Source organism: Aythya fuligula, chromosome Z (genome assembly GCF_009819795.1).
Source record: "Aythya fuligula isolate bAytFul2 chromosome Z, bAytFul2.pri, whole genome shotgun sequence".
NCBI classification, from domain to species: domain Eukaryota; kingdom Metazoa; phylum Chordata; class Aves; order Anseriformes; family Anatidae; genus Aythya; species Aythya fuligula.
In genome coordinates, this window is record NC_045593.1 from 14,146,508 (window position 1) to 14,167,362 (window position 20,855).

General features: G+C 37.5%; 1 protein-coding gene across 1 annotated transcript in view; it reads right to left on the reverse strand.

The window, feature by feature from the left end:
• The window catches only part of FYB1 (FYN binding protein 1), a 48,852-nt gene that overhangs the window by 4,972 nt on the left and 23,025 nt on the right, over positions 1-20,855 (reverse strand). Inside the window, exons 3-15 of the mRNA XM_032205943.1 lie at positions 16,791-16,971; positions 15,185-15,243; positions 13,965-13,984; positions 13,153-13,199; positions 11,579-11,696; positions 9,862-10,018; positions 8,489-8,621; positions 5,512-5,540; positions 4,279-4,348; positions 3,559-3,696; positions 2,801-2,829; positions 1,652-1,718; positions 149-254 (exon numbers count right to left, since the gene is read on the reverse strand). Coding sequence (XP_032061834.1) covers positions 149-254; positions 1,652-1,718; positions 2,801-2,829; positions 3,559-3,696; positions 4,279-4,348; positions 5,512-5,540; positions 8,489-8,621; positions 9,862-10,018; positions 11,579-11,696; positions 13,153-13,199; positions 13,965-13,984; positions 15,185-15,243; positions 16,791-16,971 — 1,154 coding nt within the window. The remainder of the gene's footprint in view (positions 1-148; positions 255-1,651; positions 1,719-2,800; positions 2,830-3,558; positions 3,697-4,278; positions 4,349-5,511; positions 5,541-8,488; positions 8,622-9,861; positions 10,019-11,578; positions 11,697-13,152; positions 13,200-13,964; positions 13,985-15,184; positions 15,244-16,790; positions 16,972-20,855) is intronic.

A 20,855-nucleotide genomic window follows, 5' to 3' on the forward strand; every position in this document is an offset into this window, starting at 1 on the left:
GCTTGCCATTTTTACTTACTAGGGATCAATAACTATTTTTACAAGTAGTAATGATTCACTTGTCAAAGGCAAAATAATGGATTATTTACAAATTTGAGGATACCATATGGATATTTTAGTCTTTATATTTTATGTGAACAAAACTTACTTTGAACTTTTTTCTGAACTCCTTCTCTTCTCTTTCCATCTTTTTAAGTTTTTGTGGATCTTTTTCATCTGATTTACCTTTTCCAAGGTTTACTGGTTTTGGTGAACTAAAACATGACATTACAAATAAAACAAAATTAATAACACGTTTGAGGTATTGACAATCATAGTGGTAATTTTAGTGAAACATATTTCCTTTCACATGTCATAAGTATATTTTCTTCACTCTACAAAACTGACATGGATAATACAACATAGGTTTGTTTGCAAAAAAATGAAAAACTGGGGTTGTCTTTCTGACTTTTTTTTTTTTTTAATTCAGACGTTAATGTATCTATTACACCAGTGAATATGGAAAATTTTTCGAAGTATCTAGCCAATAAAGCAATGAGAACTTAACATCTACCAAAAATAGTTTAGATAAACAATATCCATCACTTTAGAACGTTTAGGCAAAGGACAGTTTCTGTGAGGTCTAGGTATCTTTGGGCAATAGGCTGAATAACACGTCCCACATTGGAAGCAGCTGGAACACCTTAGCCTTTCATACAATAGATGTCCTAGTCTTTTGTGCCCATAAGAAGAACTTGCTACTCCAGGGAATCTGCATTACATGCTCTATTTAAAGTTCTGTTCTTTTTTTCACATCCCTGATACTGTTGATTTGTGCCAATGAACAAGAAAAGGTTTCACGTCCTAACTGCCCTTCCCGATTCTGTACCTGTGAATTTAAAGTCTGATCTTGAGTTCTAATCCTTCCAGTTCTCTGCAGAGTTGTGGATGATAGTTTCACTGAGTGTGAATGCATGGGTCCATACAAATAATTTAACTTTAAGGTGGGCCATGCTGTTTCCTTTGGATATAGAGCTCAGAAAGATCTCTCTGTTTTAATGCCTCTAGACTAGATTTTTGTATTGCAATCTGCTTTTTAACTCCACCTGAGTCAAGTCAGTGGCAGCAGAATGTGACATGTTGCAGTCAGCTCCACAGATCCATCTGTGCTCATAACACATCTGTGTTCCAGAGATGGTTGTGACTTCCTGGTACAGAGATAAAATTTTCCAAGCTGAACTTTACACCTCCAGATGTGTTTCATACTGGTAGTGTAGGGCTCTATCTCCTTTCCTCACAAAATATTGCAGCAGCTGAATCAAGTACAATACATATCTCCAAGTACAATATAATCTCTAGATTTTGATAGAAAGAGGACTGCATGCAAACAATCTACTATGAATGGTCTTTAGGTCACTCATTTATTTACATCTCTGGTCCCTCAAGGGCTAAATTTGTTGAAATACAAAACATGCTTACTTATTCTGCAGTCTAATACCATTTTTATTACAATCTGTAGTAAAAGCCATTGTCAAAAGCAAGGTTATGAGAACTACAAAACCTGACACCACCAAATAAAGGATACTATTTGCCTCTAGTAAACACTTTGAAAATGTGCCACAGTGTACTAAAGATTTCTAATTGTAATTAAGTAATTCTTGTTTTCACTTGCCTGAAGTCAGGTGGTGGAGGGAAGTCCGAGGAATCTACATCATCATAAACATCACTGTCTCCACAATCTGAAACAATAATATGTAAAAGGATTCAAAATCATTATGTTATCTCTGAATTGGAATACATTAGTAGTGAATACATTATGTTGTAGTCTGCAATAGTATATATAAGTTGACAAAAAAAAAAAAAACACAGCAAGTTTTGTAGTTTTTTACTGTCTGTAGTAACTGTAGTAACAATCTACTTTGCAAAACATATCCCAGCAAACCTTTTCATAATAAGACTCTTTATTAATAATAGTAGGTATTCACTGATAGTTTAATCTTCTTACGATGAAGCAAGTTTTTGCACATGTTGGCTAATGCAATAAATTTTAATCCTCATTTTAATTAGTCTATTTCCTACTGTGTTGCATCAAAATATATTTTTAGGATTTGATTTTAATATAGACTCATGTACTTCCATAGCACTTTGGTCAGTGTAACATTGCCTAGAATTGGATACAAATCACACATATATTAGATTTTAGATCACCTTGCAGTGACAAAGCAGTGGAAAGAATACTTACTGCAAGAATATACTTTGAATCATATCCAGTGTATATGTAGAAAAGAAGCAATTATTTAGTCCATCAAATCCATGGCTAGAAAAAGTCACAGTAGGAGATACAAGGTTTAGACCTCATTTCAGGCAGCAGCCACAAAACTTGTAAGAATTTGCTTTTTATTCTGTGGCTGAGACAATATTTATGAGTATATGTTGTCTTACAATGACACTGCAAGTGATGAAAATAACAGCAAGCATCTCATTATTCTTTTGAAGTCTCTCATTAAGTGTTTATTTCCAAGTTTATCAATTCATACTTAATGCCAAATAAAATGAACAAGTGGAAGTCTTAAATAGAAACATCATGACTTTAAAAATACATTAAATTGTTTTCTAGGAAGTTTGCACTATATTGGTAACTCCTTGTCTGTAGCCAAATCAGACACAATATATGAAAATTGTTTGCTGGAACTGCATAAGCAATGGGAAATCCTGTTTCCTTCCTTAGACATATTTTTGTGACTAACACGATACAGAGCAATGTATGCAGAAAAAAGGATTGTGAATCAATATGGAGACAAAACCATAGACTATTAATTACCTTTTCCAAACTGCTTTGTGGAAAGAGACCTGGTTGGGTAAAAATAAAAAATAAAAAAGAAAATCAAAAAAGAGAGATGCTCATTAAGTATTTATATCACATTAATAGGCTTTCACATCATTTACATCCTTTGAAAAACTTACAAGGGCTCCAAGTAATCTACAGACATTTTGAAGCTCTGCTGACACTAGCAATAATAGTTCACAGACTAAATGTATTTTTACCAGTGGATCAAAATAAACTAGTTCAGAAATGAATAAGAAAAGATGGTAGTAAATATGTCATTTCCTGATCTAACCTCTAGGCAAGTTGGGGATAATCTTTGCATTTTTCTCTGTTGCTTATTATTCCTAAATTTTGGATTAATAGTGTTAGATTTACCCATTTTTCTTGGCTGTACTGGTGAGCAACATTCATTATAACTATACAACAAACTTCCATCACCAGAGTGGAAAAAAGATGATGCATTATTTGGGTGTTTTTCAACAAAAAAAAACAATAAAGTGTTATATTTTAGTGTTACTAGGCTCATGCAACTCATGCAACAAATACAGCTTGTAAACATAGTAATTATGTTATGAAGTTGAAAGGAAAAGTGATCAATGTAAGATTTTTTTTTTTTTTTTCAGAAAAGTATCATCCTGATTTGCAATTTGACCATGATTCATTAGGCTGCTGTGAGAACATGTTAGTAGCATGTAATCAATGCTTTATTAGAATTAGTTAATGTGCACTGTGATTTCCTAGCAGACTCTTACAAGTCTCCATTATCTTCTGCCCCATTGACTTTGGTTGTTTTTTCTCGTACACTTTTCTTTTTGTTATCTTTGACCTTTAGCTTCTTCAAGATTCCCCAGGACCAGGTATCATTCTTATCTTCATCCTGTGATACAGACCTTTGGAGTATGCATGCAATTATCACAATGTAAAAGGTAACATTCTTTTTAAATGCGCCAATTTAAAATCTTGATTGATGCACATAATTCTCATTAATGACAATGATGTATATATCACAAAGTGAGGACACTTACTTTCTAAAATGTTAAACTACAAGTGTGCATTTTAGATTTTTCATAGATATTGAGATGTATAAATAGTTATAAATATTTGTCTACCAGATTTGTGTTTTTGTGTTGTTACTCAGCGAGCTAGCATTTCTTTATTATTTTGTTGTTTTCATTTCAGAGGTATTCTATTTTTCTATTGGGGATTTACATGACTGAAGCTTTTTTTTTTTTTTTTTTTTTTTTTTTTTCCCTGACTTAACATAATTAATTATGAAATGACACTTTTCCAAAAGACAAAGTAACTTTTTTTTTAATTTGTTTAAATTCATGCATCCATCCTGACGTATATCCACTTGCTGATCATCCCATTACTTGACTCAACACTTATTATGTCAAATTTAAGAATAATAAAAACCAAAATGATATAACACTGCTAAAGACACAAATGAATTAAATGATATGAAAACATACCTAGTAACAGTATCGGTATCATCAACGCCATCATAAATTTCTTGGTCAGAAGGAGGAGGTGGGAACATCTCTTTAATAGATCAAACAGTGAATTAATGCATTTCTATTAATGTTCCTGAATAGCATATTAATTACTGGCCTCAGCGTGTCAGATATGTTTGCAATGTGTGTGTAAATGTGTAGTAAATGGGGTCTTTCTGTAGACCTGCAGAGACTATTTATTAAAACAGCAGTTTAGCCTTAACCCAGTTGGACACATCATCCACAGAATTTAAATGTGACGCTGCCAATAATAAGAGAATTAATACTGAAAAAAACGCATTTATTTGATGAAATTCTAAGTAGCTGTTTTGGGCCCATTTGTTATGATGACTTTTTCATTTTTGTTTGAGACTAACCATGACTGAAGGTGTCAGACCAACACTTCCAGCAAATGACACCACAGATGTCAGAAGCAAATGAAATGTAAGCTCCCCGTTTTGGTGGCAGTTCTGACCTCTGAGCCCCACCTCCTTCAGTGAAGGGCTATCTCAGTTTCCATGTCCAGTTCCAGCCACTGGTCAGAGTACTGACTGAAATCCGTTCTTAGCTGGCAGCAGCTTCATTCAGGACTGCCAGGGGATGCTTCTCCCATGACTAGTATTTAAACTCTAAGCTGAGAAGATGAGCTGTTCTCTTGTGATCAACAGAGAATGCTACATAAATACATGTGCTACCAAAGAGGAAACCAGTTTGAATGTCTGTTTTTGACAGTGTGGGAGTGCTGTAGACATACTGGTTAGGACTTTAGAGTATTTATGGAACTTAAGTTCCCTTTAACCTTGCCAGCAAAATGTAACTTTAATTGGTAATATCATTGGCTATTTCAGAACTGCACTTCTGCATAAAAATTCTTGATCATGTTAATATTTTGCCAGTTATACATCTGATGTTTTGTGAAATCATTTAAATTCTCACCAATAAATAAACAAATAAATAAATAATCGTAATGATCTTTAATCTGGCATGCTTCCAATAAACAGTATGAGAAGACAAAACCTTTTCATCCCAAGTGGATCATATAGGTAAAAAGAAAGTGTAGCTGGCCACCATAATTCCTTGTTTGTTGTCTGTTAGCTAATGTTTAGCATGCTTCTGGATAATTACTGCATTATTTGGAAGCTGCAGAAGTCTGGATTTGAAGGTAAGTGGTACACAGAAAGAAATACCCACAAAAGTGCATGTAAAACTTACTTCCAGCTCCATTTCGACCACCACTCTGACTGGAAAAACAAACAGAAGAGATAGAGAAAAACAGTCATTTTTTGGAAAACAAAAACAAACAAACAACAACAAAAAAAAAAAAAACAAACATGCTTTTGTGTGTCTTAGTTCTAAACACTGTCTTTGGCACTTGTCTATATTGCCAGCTGAGCACTACTAATTCTGTGCTGAAAGCTCAGGCACAGGCTTGTATGTTCTATGTTGGCAACAACTAAATGTGCCAGTTCTATTTTTTTTTTCACTCTGCCTTCACCACACACATTGATTTCTTACAGTCATAGAGTAGTTGCACTCTCACTAATGCTAAAGAAAATGTGTCATCAAATTAGTGAGTGAATTATCTCTGAGATGAGGAGGAATTAATTTTTAGCAGAGTCAGGTAAAGGAATTCAGGAAAAGTACCCTGTTGTTATCCTTGGAAATAGTTCATTACAAAACAGAAGAAAAATATTATAAAATACTATCCACAATAATTCAAAAGGGGGAATTATCAATATTCTCTATAATTAATGCAAAAGCAAAAGTGACACAGTGTATTTGAAGTGAAGCTCTGAAGGAAATTTGCATAAATCAACACGTAGTTGAAGCCAATAGATGTGCATATTTTTGTATGAGCAGAATATTTTGCCCTAATTGTTGATAATTGGCACTACTGGGAATTTATGATATTTTATCTTGATTTAAGGAAGATGCAAACCAATGTCTAAAACTATTAATGATTAACTGTATTTAGAAAGTATTTTATTTTTTTATATAGATATTGCTAAACTATGACCATAGGAAAATTCAGGTTGGAAGGGATCTCAGGAGGTCATGTAATTGAACTTGATGAAACTAAAAAATAACCTGACATATGAATAAATACTTGAGAGTGCATCCACTCCCTTTAGATTCATAACTTATGAGGCAATTTTTGTGAGATGAAATGGTAAGCAAATGAACTTATTGTTCAACTGTCTTTTACCAGGTGGTACTTTAAACCCCTGACTACACGTTTCTAACATTTCAAGGATTCCATATTAGCCTGATGTTCTAACAGTAACTGTAAATACTTAGGCTCATAGGAACTAGGAGTATTTCCAGGTCAAAGACTTTCTTAAACTTATACATCAAAGCAAGATATTTGTTAAACTCTAGTGCCAACAACTCCTGAAATGCAGCAGACCTAGTCATTTATTAAATTTGTAATATTAACAATAGCACTAATAATGAGATAGCACTGTTTGGTCAAGAGGCTTTTTATAGTATGGCATTCTTACAGTGGTTTCAAAACATCTTGATGCATTTCATACCTTCTAACAATTTATGCTCATGAACTGAACAGAATGCTATTAATCTCTGGAGAAGATAAAAATGTCAAAATACAACTTAAAGGATTTAATGAATCTGAGACATTTATTCATCCATCCAAGTTCCTTGACCTGTTGTGTTATAAGAACCAGTGTAAGTATTCTTGTTTGCTTTTGAATTCAAGGGATATTCCTACATTCCTTGCTCTGAGGTTGTTAACTGTAATGCTTGCCATAGTGAAATGGATTGGCCAGAGATATTTCTGCAATGAATGCCTAATGCTTAGATTATCTAAAACCTAGAATAACTGAAGTAATTCTTCTGGCTATCATTACCACAGCTTGAGACCATTGCATGGTGAGGGAAAATGTTAATCAGCAGCCTACAAAAATATCAGATGTATGAACATACTTGTTACCTAAAGAATGTCACCCCAAATGCACATCTTCCTAAGTGCTGTTTCTAGAACTCACAGGGATGTCCTAGCAGCTGAGGATCATCTGCACCCAACAACAAGAAGACAGCTGTGGTCCCTGTGTTCCAGCCATATCTCTGAGCTAAGGTTCTGGGAAGCACTAAAGCCAGGTGTAATGACTGGGAGTTGCAACATAACATTGAAATCCTCTATACCTTTATGCAAATCTCTTATCTGAATACTAGCATATGAGTCTGCACATCAGGACATGTGATGGGGAATGAGTGCTGTTTTTTTTGCATCATGTGACAGAGGCAGACTTTTATGTGAGGCCAGGTAACAAAGGCACTACCTTCTTGTTGGGTCATGTGGTAGCCACAGCTCCTGTCACAAGAGCACACATATATTCCCTCACCAGTAAATTTGATATCTGCTGCAGATGGCATTTTCCTAGCTGCAGATCCCTTTGACATTAAAAATATGGCACATTGAAGTAGAGAGGCTGCAATGTAGCACTGCATCACAAATGCATGGGAGGGTGGTCTGTAGAGGAACTTGATCTTGTGGAAGATGTCCCTGTCCATGGCAGAGAGGCTGGAACAAGAGATCCTTAAGTGTCCCATCCAACCCAACCCATGCTATGACTCTGATGAAGTCAAAAGTATATCTCATACCCATCTCAGGGGGGTTGATAGTTTTTGTTTGTTTGTTTTTATAGAGAAGACTAACGACATAAGCCACAGTCTCTTCCTAAGCACCATTACAGTAACTCTTCCGGAAATCCCTTATCTTCAGAGGGACAGAGGTAGTAAGGCTCATAGTTTGAGACCAGTGAGGGTGAGAAAGGGTCTCCCAGCACAATGAGTGCTTCTAGAGTCTTTTATTCTTACACATTATAAAATGCAATATGTGACTTTGAGAGACAAACAAAGGAAAGAGAGGGAGGAGAGAAACTTGTACTTCCTGTAGGTGATTTGTGAGTCCTGCACATTTTGTGTCTTGTTCTCTTTTGGGTTGTGATGCTGTAGTATGGATAGCATGGATTCTTCCTGAGGATGAGTGCTTATAGATGCTAGACTCCAGAATACATTATTAGCTCAGTTACATGTTTCTCATATAAATGACTTTTTTTTTTTTTTTTTTTTTTTTCCACAACAGTCTACTTTGTTGTTGTAAAACTTCTCCTTTCCAGGCTGAATGGGGTGATTCATTGGTTCCCTTTAATGTGTTCCTTTTACATACCTGCTAATACTGTCCTGTTCTCCAACATCATCATATACTTCTTGGTCATTCTCTGGTTGTTTCACAGCAGCTTTTTGCTTTGTTTTTAAAGAATCATAATCAATCTCCACCACGGTTGTTTTAATGTAACCATCTAAATGGAAGAAACCATGTAATTAAGCAAAGAAAGTTTTAAAGCCTGAAATAAAGGAAATAGTTTAACCAAAGGTTCAGAATCAGTGTGATTGAATTGTATTGGACTTTAAAACATTAAAAATTTGAAAACATTAAAAAATGTTCAAATTTGGATTTGAAAACATTAAAAAAAAAAAGTGTCATGCGAAGCAGCCTCAGCTTGAGTCTCTATCTGCCCACATATGTACAAATCTCAGATGTCTCAGATCTCTACCCAAACCCTCTTCAGTTTGTGTCAAGTTAACTTCATCTTTATTTACTTCTCTGCTACAGATGAAGAATTTCCTGTGCAGGCTGCAAGGAGCAGGACAGGACGAAGATTCTCACAGGCCATGAGGAGGGAGAGACCTTTTTTTTTTTTTTGCATGGATTGTACTTTGAGTTGGTAGACAAACTGTCCCCTTGTCCCTGGAACTTCACCAAAGAGAACTGGTTATACTCCTGAGTGTACTGGCTCAGGAGGAACTTTTGCAGCAGAGCAGCTAGGCAGTCCCTGCTCTCTCATCCTCTCCCCATATGGAAGATATTTATAGCACTGGATGTTAGAAGACATTAAAGAAAGTGCTCAGCTGGTATTGTCCAGTTATGCATGTATGAACTCTTACTGAAGTTGTCCTTTTGTTTTCTTCAAAATTTTAGCTACTGCTTCTAATAACTTTTACTGATTTTAGTGACTTTTGTTGATTTTATGTATCAGTCTTTTAATATCTTTGCTATAAACCAGGAGGTAGATCATCAGCATGGATTCACTGCCATAGGGGTCATTTGTAAAAGTAGAGAAAGATTTTAGATTTCAGACAAAAAAAGTCTAAAAATCAGTGATAAGCTCCAAAACACTTAAAACAAGACCTTATTTTAGGCACATCCATTTTATTTATAATAAAATGCTATGAAAAAGCCAACTTCATTATATCCACAGGGCCAAATTCCGATGTTAATTTAAAAGATAACATGGAATTACCTCTCATTTTTCTTAACTTATTCAAGTGCCTGTTGATGTTACATAATGTTGTACAATAACTATGAACTGAGCCCTGCATGCCAGCTAAGGACAGCTGGATTAGTTGCGGTAATTATTTGCTTTGGTGGCCAGTGACTAAGTCTTGTTAAGGCTACTCTGCTGTAACACTGCATGCACACACATGTTCACTGTATAATAGTGAAAACATTCAGAAACACAGTGAAGGAGCAGAACTTACAACATCCTTTTATCCTGCCCAGCCACTTTCCTTCTGGGTTGTCTGTGAGGCGAATGATTTCAATCTGATCCCCCTGTTTGACAGTCAGCTCATTCTTCCCTCCCTTGCTGTCAACACGAGCTCGTGCCTGATGAAGGACTTGGATGGGTCCTGTTAACTGCAGAGAAGAAGCAGCAAAAGAAGTCACTGATGTGGAAAAATTGAGTTCTTTCCTAAATGTTCAGGTAAAAAGTAATATAACTACAATGATAGTTGTATAACTTGTTTGATTAACATTTAAATACTCGAGAAAAAGAGACATTACTCCTATTCCCAACTTCCCAACTATTAATTTAAACTGGCTTTGAAAAGAAAAGGTAACAGCATAGCAACAAAGTAGCTGAAGGAGTGACAGAAACACAGAAATATGAAGACTAAAACCAACAGGCTAATTTCTTCACAGATCAGATTTGTGTTTGATTCCAGTGGGCAGCCCCACATAGTTCCAGTAGAACTACTCATATGAATAAGTGTTTATTAAGATAAACAAGTCTTTCACATAATGTTCTGTGCTTACAAGTATGCTCTATAAATGATCCTAAAAGTACCCCTAAAGAGATGATGGCCCTGTTAGAATTCAGGATTCTCCTTGAGATCTTTAGTACATGTTAAGAAGAAAGTTCTTTGGATTTTAACTTCTGTGGCTTTAATGTATATGCAGTCTTGCAGAGTATCCATCCCTACATAGGTGTCAACTAGAAAGAAAATATGGCTTAAACACATTTGTTTGCATTTAAGAATAACAACACTTTAACATCCACAAGAGAGCAGTCTGCAGTCTAAAAGCTTCTAGTGTGCTAGTGCGTACACTTAGGGGAGTGGCCTGAAAAGTCGACATGGGGACAACCCCCTGACGAGCACCAGCTAAACCACTATTAACTATTAGTATTTTCCTTTAATATTTGCTCTTCATCTCAGCATCCTAAGGCCACGATATGGGAGAATCACAATGGCTTTATTGTGTATGGGGCAAAATAGATGGGGTTAAAAACAGAGCCACCAGCTACATACAATGAAACTGAAAGGAGAACAGCAAGAACATCAAGAACAGGCAGCAGTTAGCAGAAAATGACTGACTAGCAGTTTTGTAAACTGCAGGAGCATGTTGACCACCAGTTACATAAAAATGATATAAAGGAGAAACAACTGGCACATTATTAAGCACCTAGGCTTTTTCAGTGACTATAGCTCCCCTATAAATGTATCCTATTCCATTCCTCCCTATTTAGTCTGGAAGTCCCAGACTAAAGGAAGGCAAGGGCAATGAGTTGCAATTTAATGTTGAAATCTCTTAAGGGCTAGATATGGTTGTATATAACATGAAGTATATTTGTCCCAGTTCACAGTTTAAGAGTATTCTAGTGAAAGAAATGTGTTTTAAACAGTAAAATGTTTTATTTTATTTTATTTTATTTTTAATCAAAAGAAAATGGGAAGGCATTTTAGCAAAAATTATATAAGCATTGAAAAAATTTCCTTATTCCCAGTACTAACTTCAGTCTTTGTACTGCCAAACATAACAGGGTAGATTTATGTTTCCTCAGGATTTATCCAGGTGCTTGACCTACCAAGCATAATAAATAGTTCTGCAGACAGCTGAAAAGTGTATTTTGAGCTAAACAATGCTAAATAATACTTCTTACACATCTTTGCCCAGATTACAAAACAAAAATCTTACTTTGAACTTCTTCCTTATTTCCTGCTCTTTCTTTTCTTTTTCCTTTTGTTCTTTCTTCTCTTGGTCCATTCTCTTCTTTTCTTCCTTGTCCCATTTCTTTTCTTTTTCTCTTGATGGTCTAGAAGAGCATTGCCAAGACTCATTATAGCAGTGAAGCAAATCTCACTAGATCTTTCTTATTGAAGGTTAATAAAAAACTACACGTGATAGAAAATGGCTTCTCCCAGTGAAACCTAAGATACATGTATAAACCCAAATGTGGCTACAACAGACAGAGGAAGCAGCCCTTTCTCTGATATTACATACATAATTTAAAGCAACTGTTTTCAAGAGGACAGTATGCCAGAAACGGAGACTGGCTCTGCATGTGCATGTCCAAACACATCTGAGCTAATTTTGGTAAGCAAGCTGGCAAACTGGTAGCAATCTAGGTGTTGTGGCACTATCTGCAGCTGCTAAATACTTAACCAGACTATCAGTGGTTGATGAAGCCTGACCCAAAACCTGAGTTATCACTGGACTGCTTTTTTAAACCTAACTGAAAGACTTTCCAGTGGTCTACACAAAATGGTGATCAGTCTTCCGCACTGCTCTGTAAGTCTGCCCAACACCAGGGTACATCACCTGTCATGACTTGCATCGTGGATGGTACTGAGATGTGGGCCATGGGAAGTAGTTAGGACTATAGCTACAGCTTTGTAAGTTGCTGCCAGCAGTTTTACTGGGAGAGCTATTCTTTACAGACCCTATGGAACTGATTGAGTGAGGCTCTCTTTTCCTTTTTTGGTATTTTTGCTAAACAGATATGCTCAAATTAAAAAAAATAAAAAAATCTATAAATAAAAATACAGACTGAATGAGGAACACTTGTTTTAATTATATAGTTTTAAAATTATCTATGACAGGGAATTCCAAATTAAATTACTGCTAAAAGTCATTCTACTTGTGAAACAAGATATTCTGGTGTAGGAACTTTAGACTATTTATTCCAATGTAGAGGATTTATTTGGATCATGTCACACAATGAATCCCATAACTCCAGACATTAGTGGGGAGAGTGACTCCATTAAGTGAGGGGCTAACGTTAAGTTAGAGACAGCAGAACTCTTACTTTGGCTCTGCAGATATGCCAGGGGACGTAAGCCATGAGACCTGTACATCTGGTCACTTATAGGAGTTGTAGGTATATTTATGTAGAAAGCAAGAAAAGCAACCACAACAAAAGAATCTGTCTGTGACTGTGGTATCTAGGGGCCAAACTTACTTTTGCTCCTAGGCTGTAATTCCAAACAGTGATTCACACATGTACCTTAGATCAGAAATCAGACTCATCTGTTAACTAGATCACACTAATCACATGATTTTATTACAGGAGTTTTTCCACCCCAGGGCACATCAGATCTAAGTGGGAAATAACTGGTGAACAACCTGATTTTCTTTAGGTGAAATGAATGAACACAATAATGCTTGGCAGGGGCTGTAGTGGAATCACACTTTTGTGCCAGGTGAGGTACTTTTGCTAGCAGTCTTTTGGTAATAAAGATACAATAGGCTACAGGATTTAAAATTTCTACCTGATTTCATTTATGTCTTCATACGTCTCTCCATCACTTCCTTGGCCCTGCAAGAAAATTTCAGTTTTCAATGGCCTATATACATTTGGAAAGGCATGAAGAAAATGGACTATGCACGTTTCATACAAATTATATAAAAACATTTACAGCAAGATGTAAATACAAATTCATTTAATCTTCCAAAATCAAATTACTACATTATTCAAACCCATTATTTTTCTCCTTCCCTGCCCCATCCTTGCGTTTATAATACCACTGCTTTAAAGTCCCGTCACACTAACGTGTTGCTTAATCCATAAGGGGGATGTTTTAATTGCAGTGTTAGTCCTGGAAAGTCTTTATCTGCACTGATGATTGTACTGCCATGATGAAGGCGCCAGGGTTAGCAGTAGTTAAACTGGAATGCTAGAGATCTAAATGAGATTCAGATTAAGGTCTCAGAGACTGTTTTAGTCCTAGTACAGCCAGGTGCTTACAGACACCAACACAAATGTGTGCTTAATTGAAACAAGTGTTTTATTGCTAGAATAGAACAGAGCCCTTGTTTCTGGAAAATCTCAGTGAAATGAAATGAAATGTCAGAAGAAATAGTTTTGTTTTGTGTTTGAAACCCAGTTTTGGTGCCTAGCCAGCTTTCATAATTAGTTCCAGTTTGCTCAGCTTACCCGGTTTTATTTCTGTCCTTCACAATAAGTGTTTCTACAATTTATTGCTAACATGCTGGATTCATTCTGCAATTAATTTTCTAATGCATTAAAGTGATTTTACTAAATTTGTCAGTTTGTACTGGAAAGGATAAGTTTATCACTTACTGCCTCTGTATTTCCAGGACCTATATGAAAAAAAAAAAAAAAAAAAGGATATTAAATTTTTATTGTACAAAACCTGGTTCATTATAGCATTAACTATTTACAAACTGCTAACAACACTATTAGTGTTAACAAGAAATACATGTAGGCTCTAGCATTCAATGAGGATATGAAAGAGAAAAATCAGAGCTTTTCCAGGTTGCTTTTACAATATTCTGTAAACTAGAAATACCTGGTACAAACACTTCACTTCACATGCTTCTTATAACATAGCACATTTCACCATGTATGTTTGAAAGGGAAAAATTGTTTTAATGATTCATTGATAAACCCACCTATGCTATTTGTTAAAAACAAAAACAAAACCAAAAAACTACTTATACAAGAAAATCATTGTTAAAAACAAACAAACAAACAAAAGAAACAAAACAAATCAGTCTGGGCAGACCACAAAGAACTTGCTTGCACCAGCTCCACAGCTGAATAAGGTGGCCAAAGGCTTTTCTTTAAGGGAGCCTCTGCCCCGGTTTGCAGGAAAAAAAAAAACAAAAACAAAACAAAACAAAAAACACCTCTAAATCTGCTACTTCCTCTGCTGGTAAATTAGGTAAGCAAGAGCTCAGGAACAGTTTCAGCTCCATGGCCCACATTGTTGTACAACAGGATGGTCAGCACGCTAAGCGATGCATACTGTGCCTGGCACAGACCAGTGCCTCCCAAGGAGAGATCAGAAGGCAGACTGAAATCCTTTGTGTCACAATCTGCTTCTCTGGCAGCTCCTGGTACAACATAGCAACTCTCTGACTCCTATTGAAGGCAGATCACAAAGCCAACTAAAAGCACAATCAGGAAATTATTATTAGTTTTTTAATCACGTATAAAACAGTGCCTGTTTTGCCAGAGCACACAACTTCAGCTCCGAAAGAACAGCATTCATTTGGTTCAGAATCTTAAATCTGTTAATTTACAATCCCAGTATATTTACAACAAGAAAAAGAAAGGGGGGGGGGGGGGGGGGGGGGGTGCAGGAGAAGGGAAGGGAGATATTTAAAGCAGTTCCTGAGAGTCTGTCATATTAATTATAAAGCAATTAGTGTTATGAGACAACCTTCTTAACCCATAAAACTGCAGTACCAGCATAATTAGTTGCACAACACACTCACGAACACAATATGCTTTTGCTTATCTTATAAATACAATATGCTTACAGCTTCAGAACGTACCCATCTTACTCTGTGAAACAAATTCCACATCATCATAATTTTCTTCATTGTCTGGACTTCTGCAAGTATGAAAAAGGGAACATGTGAAACCTCTAGACGGTTTTATGACTACATTTTCATTTACCATTTTTCTGGTGCTTTTTTGCCTTTTTTTTTTTTTTTTTTTTTTTTATTTTTTCTTTCAGTTATTTCATAGAATGGTTGGGTGCTCTGTCGAGCCCTATATGCTCCTTAAGTACCCGTGAATATCTCTTCCTTACTGTGAGTAGGTTTTTCACATGGAGGCACCTTGATCATGAGTGTAAAGGGAGAAATGGAGCCAAAGGCACTCAGACACCATGGTGATGTGTGGAGTATGAAATATATATTGGCCAGGTGGGCCTACCGACTGGCAAGAGTTGGGTTTTATAACCATCTTTGCAGGTGCAGGCAGGCTCCTCACACAGTGCACGAGAGGAAAGTCAGGCTTTTGTACAATGCTAAATGTAGCTCTAAGATGTGCTCCTTGACTTGTACAGCTTGAAGTCTATACAAGGGGCAAGAGAAATGTCAGCATAAGGTTAGGCCAGGTGAAATGGCTCTGGTGCTGGATGGAAAAAACCCAGAGAAGGAAGAAGTCGAAGAAAGGGATGGCAGTTTAGGGACCTGTGACTGCACACGGCAATTTCCAGCGACCTCTCACTTCCAAAGCCTTTGTAGCGGTTAAAAGAACCCCCAGGCCGCCTGCCCTCGCCGGAGGGGTGCTGTGAGGTGGGATGGGGGCACGGACCGCACAGGGCGACCATCGGGCCGGGGGCTGCCGCCGGGGAGCCGCGGCCGCTAGAGGGGGCGGCGAGCGCGGCTGGGACGAGCGGGTGTCGCCTGTCGCATGTTGGCTGTCGGGCTGCACCTCGCCCCTGCCCGCTGCGGTATATTCTCCTTGTCCTTCTGTTGCTGGCTGGAGGGAGGCTCGGTGTTTATCTTTTTATTTATGTAGCTTGTTTCCGGCCAGCTTTCACACTAGACCGAAGCGCTTGCAGCCCTCCGCCGCTGGAGGGTTCCCGATGTGCACGAGGTTTTTCGGAGAAGGGCAGAGAAAGGAGCCCGGTGTGTGACAGCGGCTTCTAATATTGTCACAGCAGGCCACGCCGCATCCCGTGGTGCGGTTTCGCAACCAGCGCTGAGCTCAGTTCCTCAGGCTTGCAAGGCTGCAAAGCGGGGTATCAGCTGGAAGGCCTGACCCTCCTGACCCCTTCTCAGCAAGAAAAATGCAGGGAAAAGGTTCAGCTACTGATACAAATGGGTTTCTGCAAAAGTAAGAAATCTTTGTACTCCTTTGGAGTATAAAGCCCAAATGGGTATCTGTCTACTCCATCCTTTATCCCCTCACCAACAAGGCAGAAAAAGTGTACCTACAGATAAGACTATTTAGAGAAATGACTGAGTAATCTAGGCTAATAAAAAACATATCCAAACAGGCCAGGGAAAGAGCAGGACAAGCACAGCAGCATGGGAGCTCACTGCGCCCAGAAATCTGCTGGATGGTCTTCACAGGTTACAGCATGAGCACAGTAACAGGTGGAAAAATGAGAGAAAATGAAAGATCTCATGTTTTATGCTCACTTACATCATTTCAGAGCTGGGCTTGATGTTCCTGGGAGGCAGGCTGGGAGCTGCTGGGGCCTGCAAGGAAGGGTGAAGGGCTGGTGGAGGAGGTGGCAACTGCATAGCAGAGTATGATGGAGGTGCAGGTGGTGAGACGGCTGCTGAGGAGAGTGCTGGCTGCTTAAAACCTTCATTTTTAGAGCCTGAAAAAATAACAACAAAAGCAGGACAGAATAATTAATCAAGCAAATAGCTCAAGACAGATAGAAAATAAAAACCTCACTGATTACATGAAGTATTAGGATAAAATATCACTATTGCACACTGTCTAAAGCAAATATATTTTGTGAATCTGTTTCTTAGGTATACTTGGTGCTTTATTGTACTATAGGAGTGAGGATCTGCCTAAAAGAATTTACTGCCTATAGCAGGCCTTGAAAATGTCTTAAAAAAGAGAAGAGAGGGGAAGAGAGGGGAAGAGAGGGGAGGAGAGGAGAGGAGAGGAGAGGAGAGGAGAGGAGAGGAGAGGAGAGGAGAGGAGAGGAGAGGAGAGGAGAGGAGAGGAGAGGAGAGGAGAGGAGAGGAGAGGAGAGGAGAGGAGAGGAGAGGAGAGGAGAGGAGAGGAGAGGAGAGGAGAGGAGAGGAGAGGAGAGGAGAGGAGAGGAGAGGAGAGGAGAGGAGAGGAGAGGAGAGGAGAGGAGAGGAGAGGAGAGGAGAGGAGAGGAGAGGAGAGGAGAGGAGAGGAGAGGAGAGGAGAGGAGAGAAGAGAAGAGAAGAGAAGAGAAGAGAAGAGAAGAGAAGAGAAGAGAAGAGAAGAGAAGAGAAGAGAAGAGAAGAGAAGAGAAGAGAAGAGAAGAGAAGAGAAGAGAAGAGAAGAGAAGAGAAGAGAAGAGAAGAGAAGAGAAGAGAAGAGAAGAGAAGAGAAGAGAAGAGAAGAGAAGAGAAGAGAAGAGAAGAGAAGAGAAGAGAAGATGGGCAAAAAAAACAAAAACAAACAACAAAAAAAACAACCACAATTCATCCAGTATATAAGTTCTTGTGCTTTCACATTATCATTCAGTTCTACAGTTTTCTTGCAGAGATCAGCTGCAAAGTGTCACATGAGCAGTGCAGTCTTGCTGGAGTTCTCCTTGCACAGATACAAAGTTTAAAGGGAGGAGATGAGAAAGCAACAGGCATTTTGGCATTTATTAAAAGCTGTAAAGCTATCACTACAACTTCAAATAGATTTGTAATGTAACTTGTAAAAGGCTGGACTTAATATTCTACACTAGCAAGCCCATACTAGAAAAGTGGCAATTTGAGAAGCTACACCCTCAACAAACAGGTGCAGTCTTAAAAACAAGATGATGCACTGCACCAGAAACATAAAAGCCATAATTACTTGAGTAGGCTGGCGTGCATTTGTGCTGCACTGAATTCATGCCCCGTGTAGAAGCCACAACCAAAACCATGTTAACTATTGCTTTGAAAGTTCACATTCAGAAAAGTTATTCACACACAGTCAAATGAAATCACTGTCTGGATGCCATGTTGTCAAGCCCACAATTGTATTTGAATTATTGTTAAGCTACCCAGAAGGGATCATCCCCATTTGTATGCAGCAAAGTACAATAAAGTCTAAGGAAGAGGAGAGCACAAGAAAAAAGCAAATTCACAGTTCAGTTAAACCAATAAGAATCAAAAAGAACCCCATTGTCTTCTGGAGCTTTTTTCAAGTTCACACCTGTGTACTGAAGATCAAAATCTTGTCAAGAAAAAAATCTTCAAAGCATTGGAAAAAAAAGTGTCTCAAACACTGAACTAAAAATATTTAGTAATGCTTAATACCCAGCCTGAAAGTTAGTAAGACTATTAAAAGATCTTTCTTTAGCTGATTGGTTGTCTGATTTTCAATGCTACGACATCTTGTGCAGATTCTCCTTTCATAACCTTTATAAACAGAATCTTTAATTTATCCATGATGTAAGCAAGTGCAAAAAATAAAATGAAATAATAAGAATCCCATTACCTGCCCCTTTCAGGATGGTGTCGTTGTTGCTATTTTAACAATATAATGAGACACAACGAGGAGCATGAAGCCTATTCTGCTAAACAATAAAACACAGGACAAATAAATAGTTTGTGCCCCATTTCTCCACTTCAGATCACTGTTGGAGGCAGAATACAGGAACAGGAGTTATTCTTATGTCCTTAAATTACTTAGGAGACGTGAATGTGGTAGGGAAGTTGCTATGCTAGGTTGGTTTTCTTTGTTTTTAAGCACAGAATACCAGAACAAACTGAACTGGTCTTGTACCCTGTTTCCAATGGCAGCAGACATTGCTGCTTGGAGCTGGGAAAGCCTTTATGAATAGTACTTCCTGATAACCTCCCAGACTCTAGCTACTCTGATTTTAGAAGCCTCCTAATATGAATGTGGTTTCTTTATGTTAAAAAATTTCAAATAATTTATATTCTATTGATTTCTCCTCTCCTTGTCCCCATGTAACTACACTGTAGTCAGAATACACTGGCAAAAATCACAGAATCCTTGAACAACCTAGGCAGGGAGGGACCATTAGAGGCCACTTAGCCTAAATTCATGTTCTAAGCAGGGTCACTAGCTTAAGGATCTCAAAGCCTTGGCCACCTGACTTTTCTGTTTCCAAGGCTGGAGATACCATAGCAACCAGCTATGGGCAACTAGCTCCAGACTACTAGTTCTCCCTACTCCAGGAAGGTACTTGGTCAACATGTCAGCCCTGCAAGACCTAAGAAAGCAGATATCCTCCAGTTATTGAAAGTTCCTGACATTTAACTTTATGTGCTTGCTGTGCTCCTTAGGCCAGTATCCAGACTGCATAAAAGAGAGAAAGAAAGCAGTCTGAACCCTGTGGATAAATATAAGGAAGATAGATAAATGTAACATGCACTGAGTGGGTCAACCTGGATATGAAGAAACTAAAGAAGGGATCCTTGGGGTCCAGAGAAGAAGAGGAATCAATAGCTTAGAATATCTTCTTGCACGTCACATTTTTCTACTAACTAACAAGGAATGCAAAAGTTCATGGATAAATGGGCTTCATGGCTTCCTGGAGCAACTCATCAATGTACAGGCCAATGACAGTAATTTTAGTAATTTTGAAATGAGTTAAGTTCCACCATTATTTAAACAGCAACATACTAAAAGTCCCAATACTGCTGATTATACAGGTGAATCCTTTGGTATTTTTAAAAAATGTTTGTAGCCCAGAATCAGTCCATTAATATTTAAGAGATGATGAGATTAAATATGTGAGATCATAAAACTTTAATGACAAAAGTATAATTTTATTAAAAAAGCTAGCCCCAAAATAATGTGAAATAATCCTTTCACTGAGGAGGCTTATAGCAGCAATAATGTGTGCTAGCTGGAGAGAACCCAAAGAACAGAAAGAATGGTTAGAGGTACAGAGAACAGTTAGAGGTTCAGAAAACACAAATTACAGGAGACATTGAACAAATTGAGGTTGTTTTGTCAAAGATAAGACTGAGGGAAATCAAAACAACATTAGCAAGAAAACCTGAGTCTTAGGCAAAGATGAGAGTTTTTTTTTTTCTTTTTTTTTTTTTCCCTCTCCCCATTATTTCCATGGTGCAGAAGGCAAGAAGAAATGTGCTTAAAAGCTGGCAACTTTAAGGAAGCACTTTCTAGTGTTCCTGTTTTGGAAGTGCAAACAGATGAATATCAAACTAAGGACCATTAGCAAAAACTATATAACTGTATGAAGGCTTCTTAAAGGTGAAATTCCAAAAAATTAGGGTTACAGTCTCAAAATCATTGTGCATTAGATCTTTCTGCCACAACATTTTCCTTACTTAACTGTAAAGATGTTTATCCTCTCTGATGTTTTTATTTTATTTTTATTTTTTTCCAAGGCATTACACTACCACATTTTGCAGGTATGATTTCCATTTCTTTTTTCTACATGAATATTTGCATTTGCATAAAGTCAAACACTGTTTAATTGTTTAATTGGGCCAAGATTACAAATGATCATGTCCTCCTTGTATCTGATCTCTGAGGAGTGCATGTTCTTATTTAACTCTTCAGAGTCTTTATTCA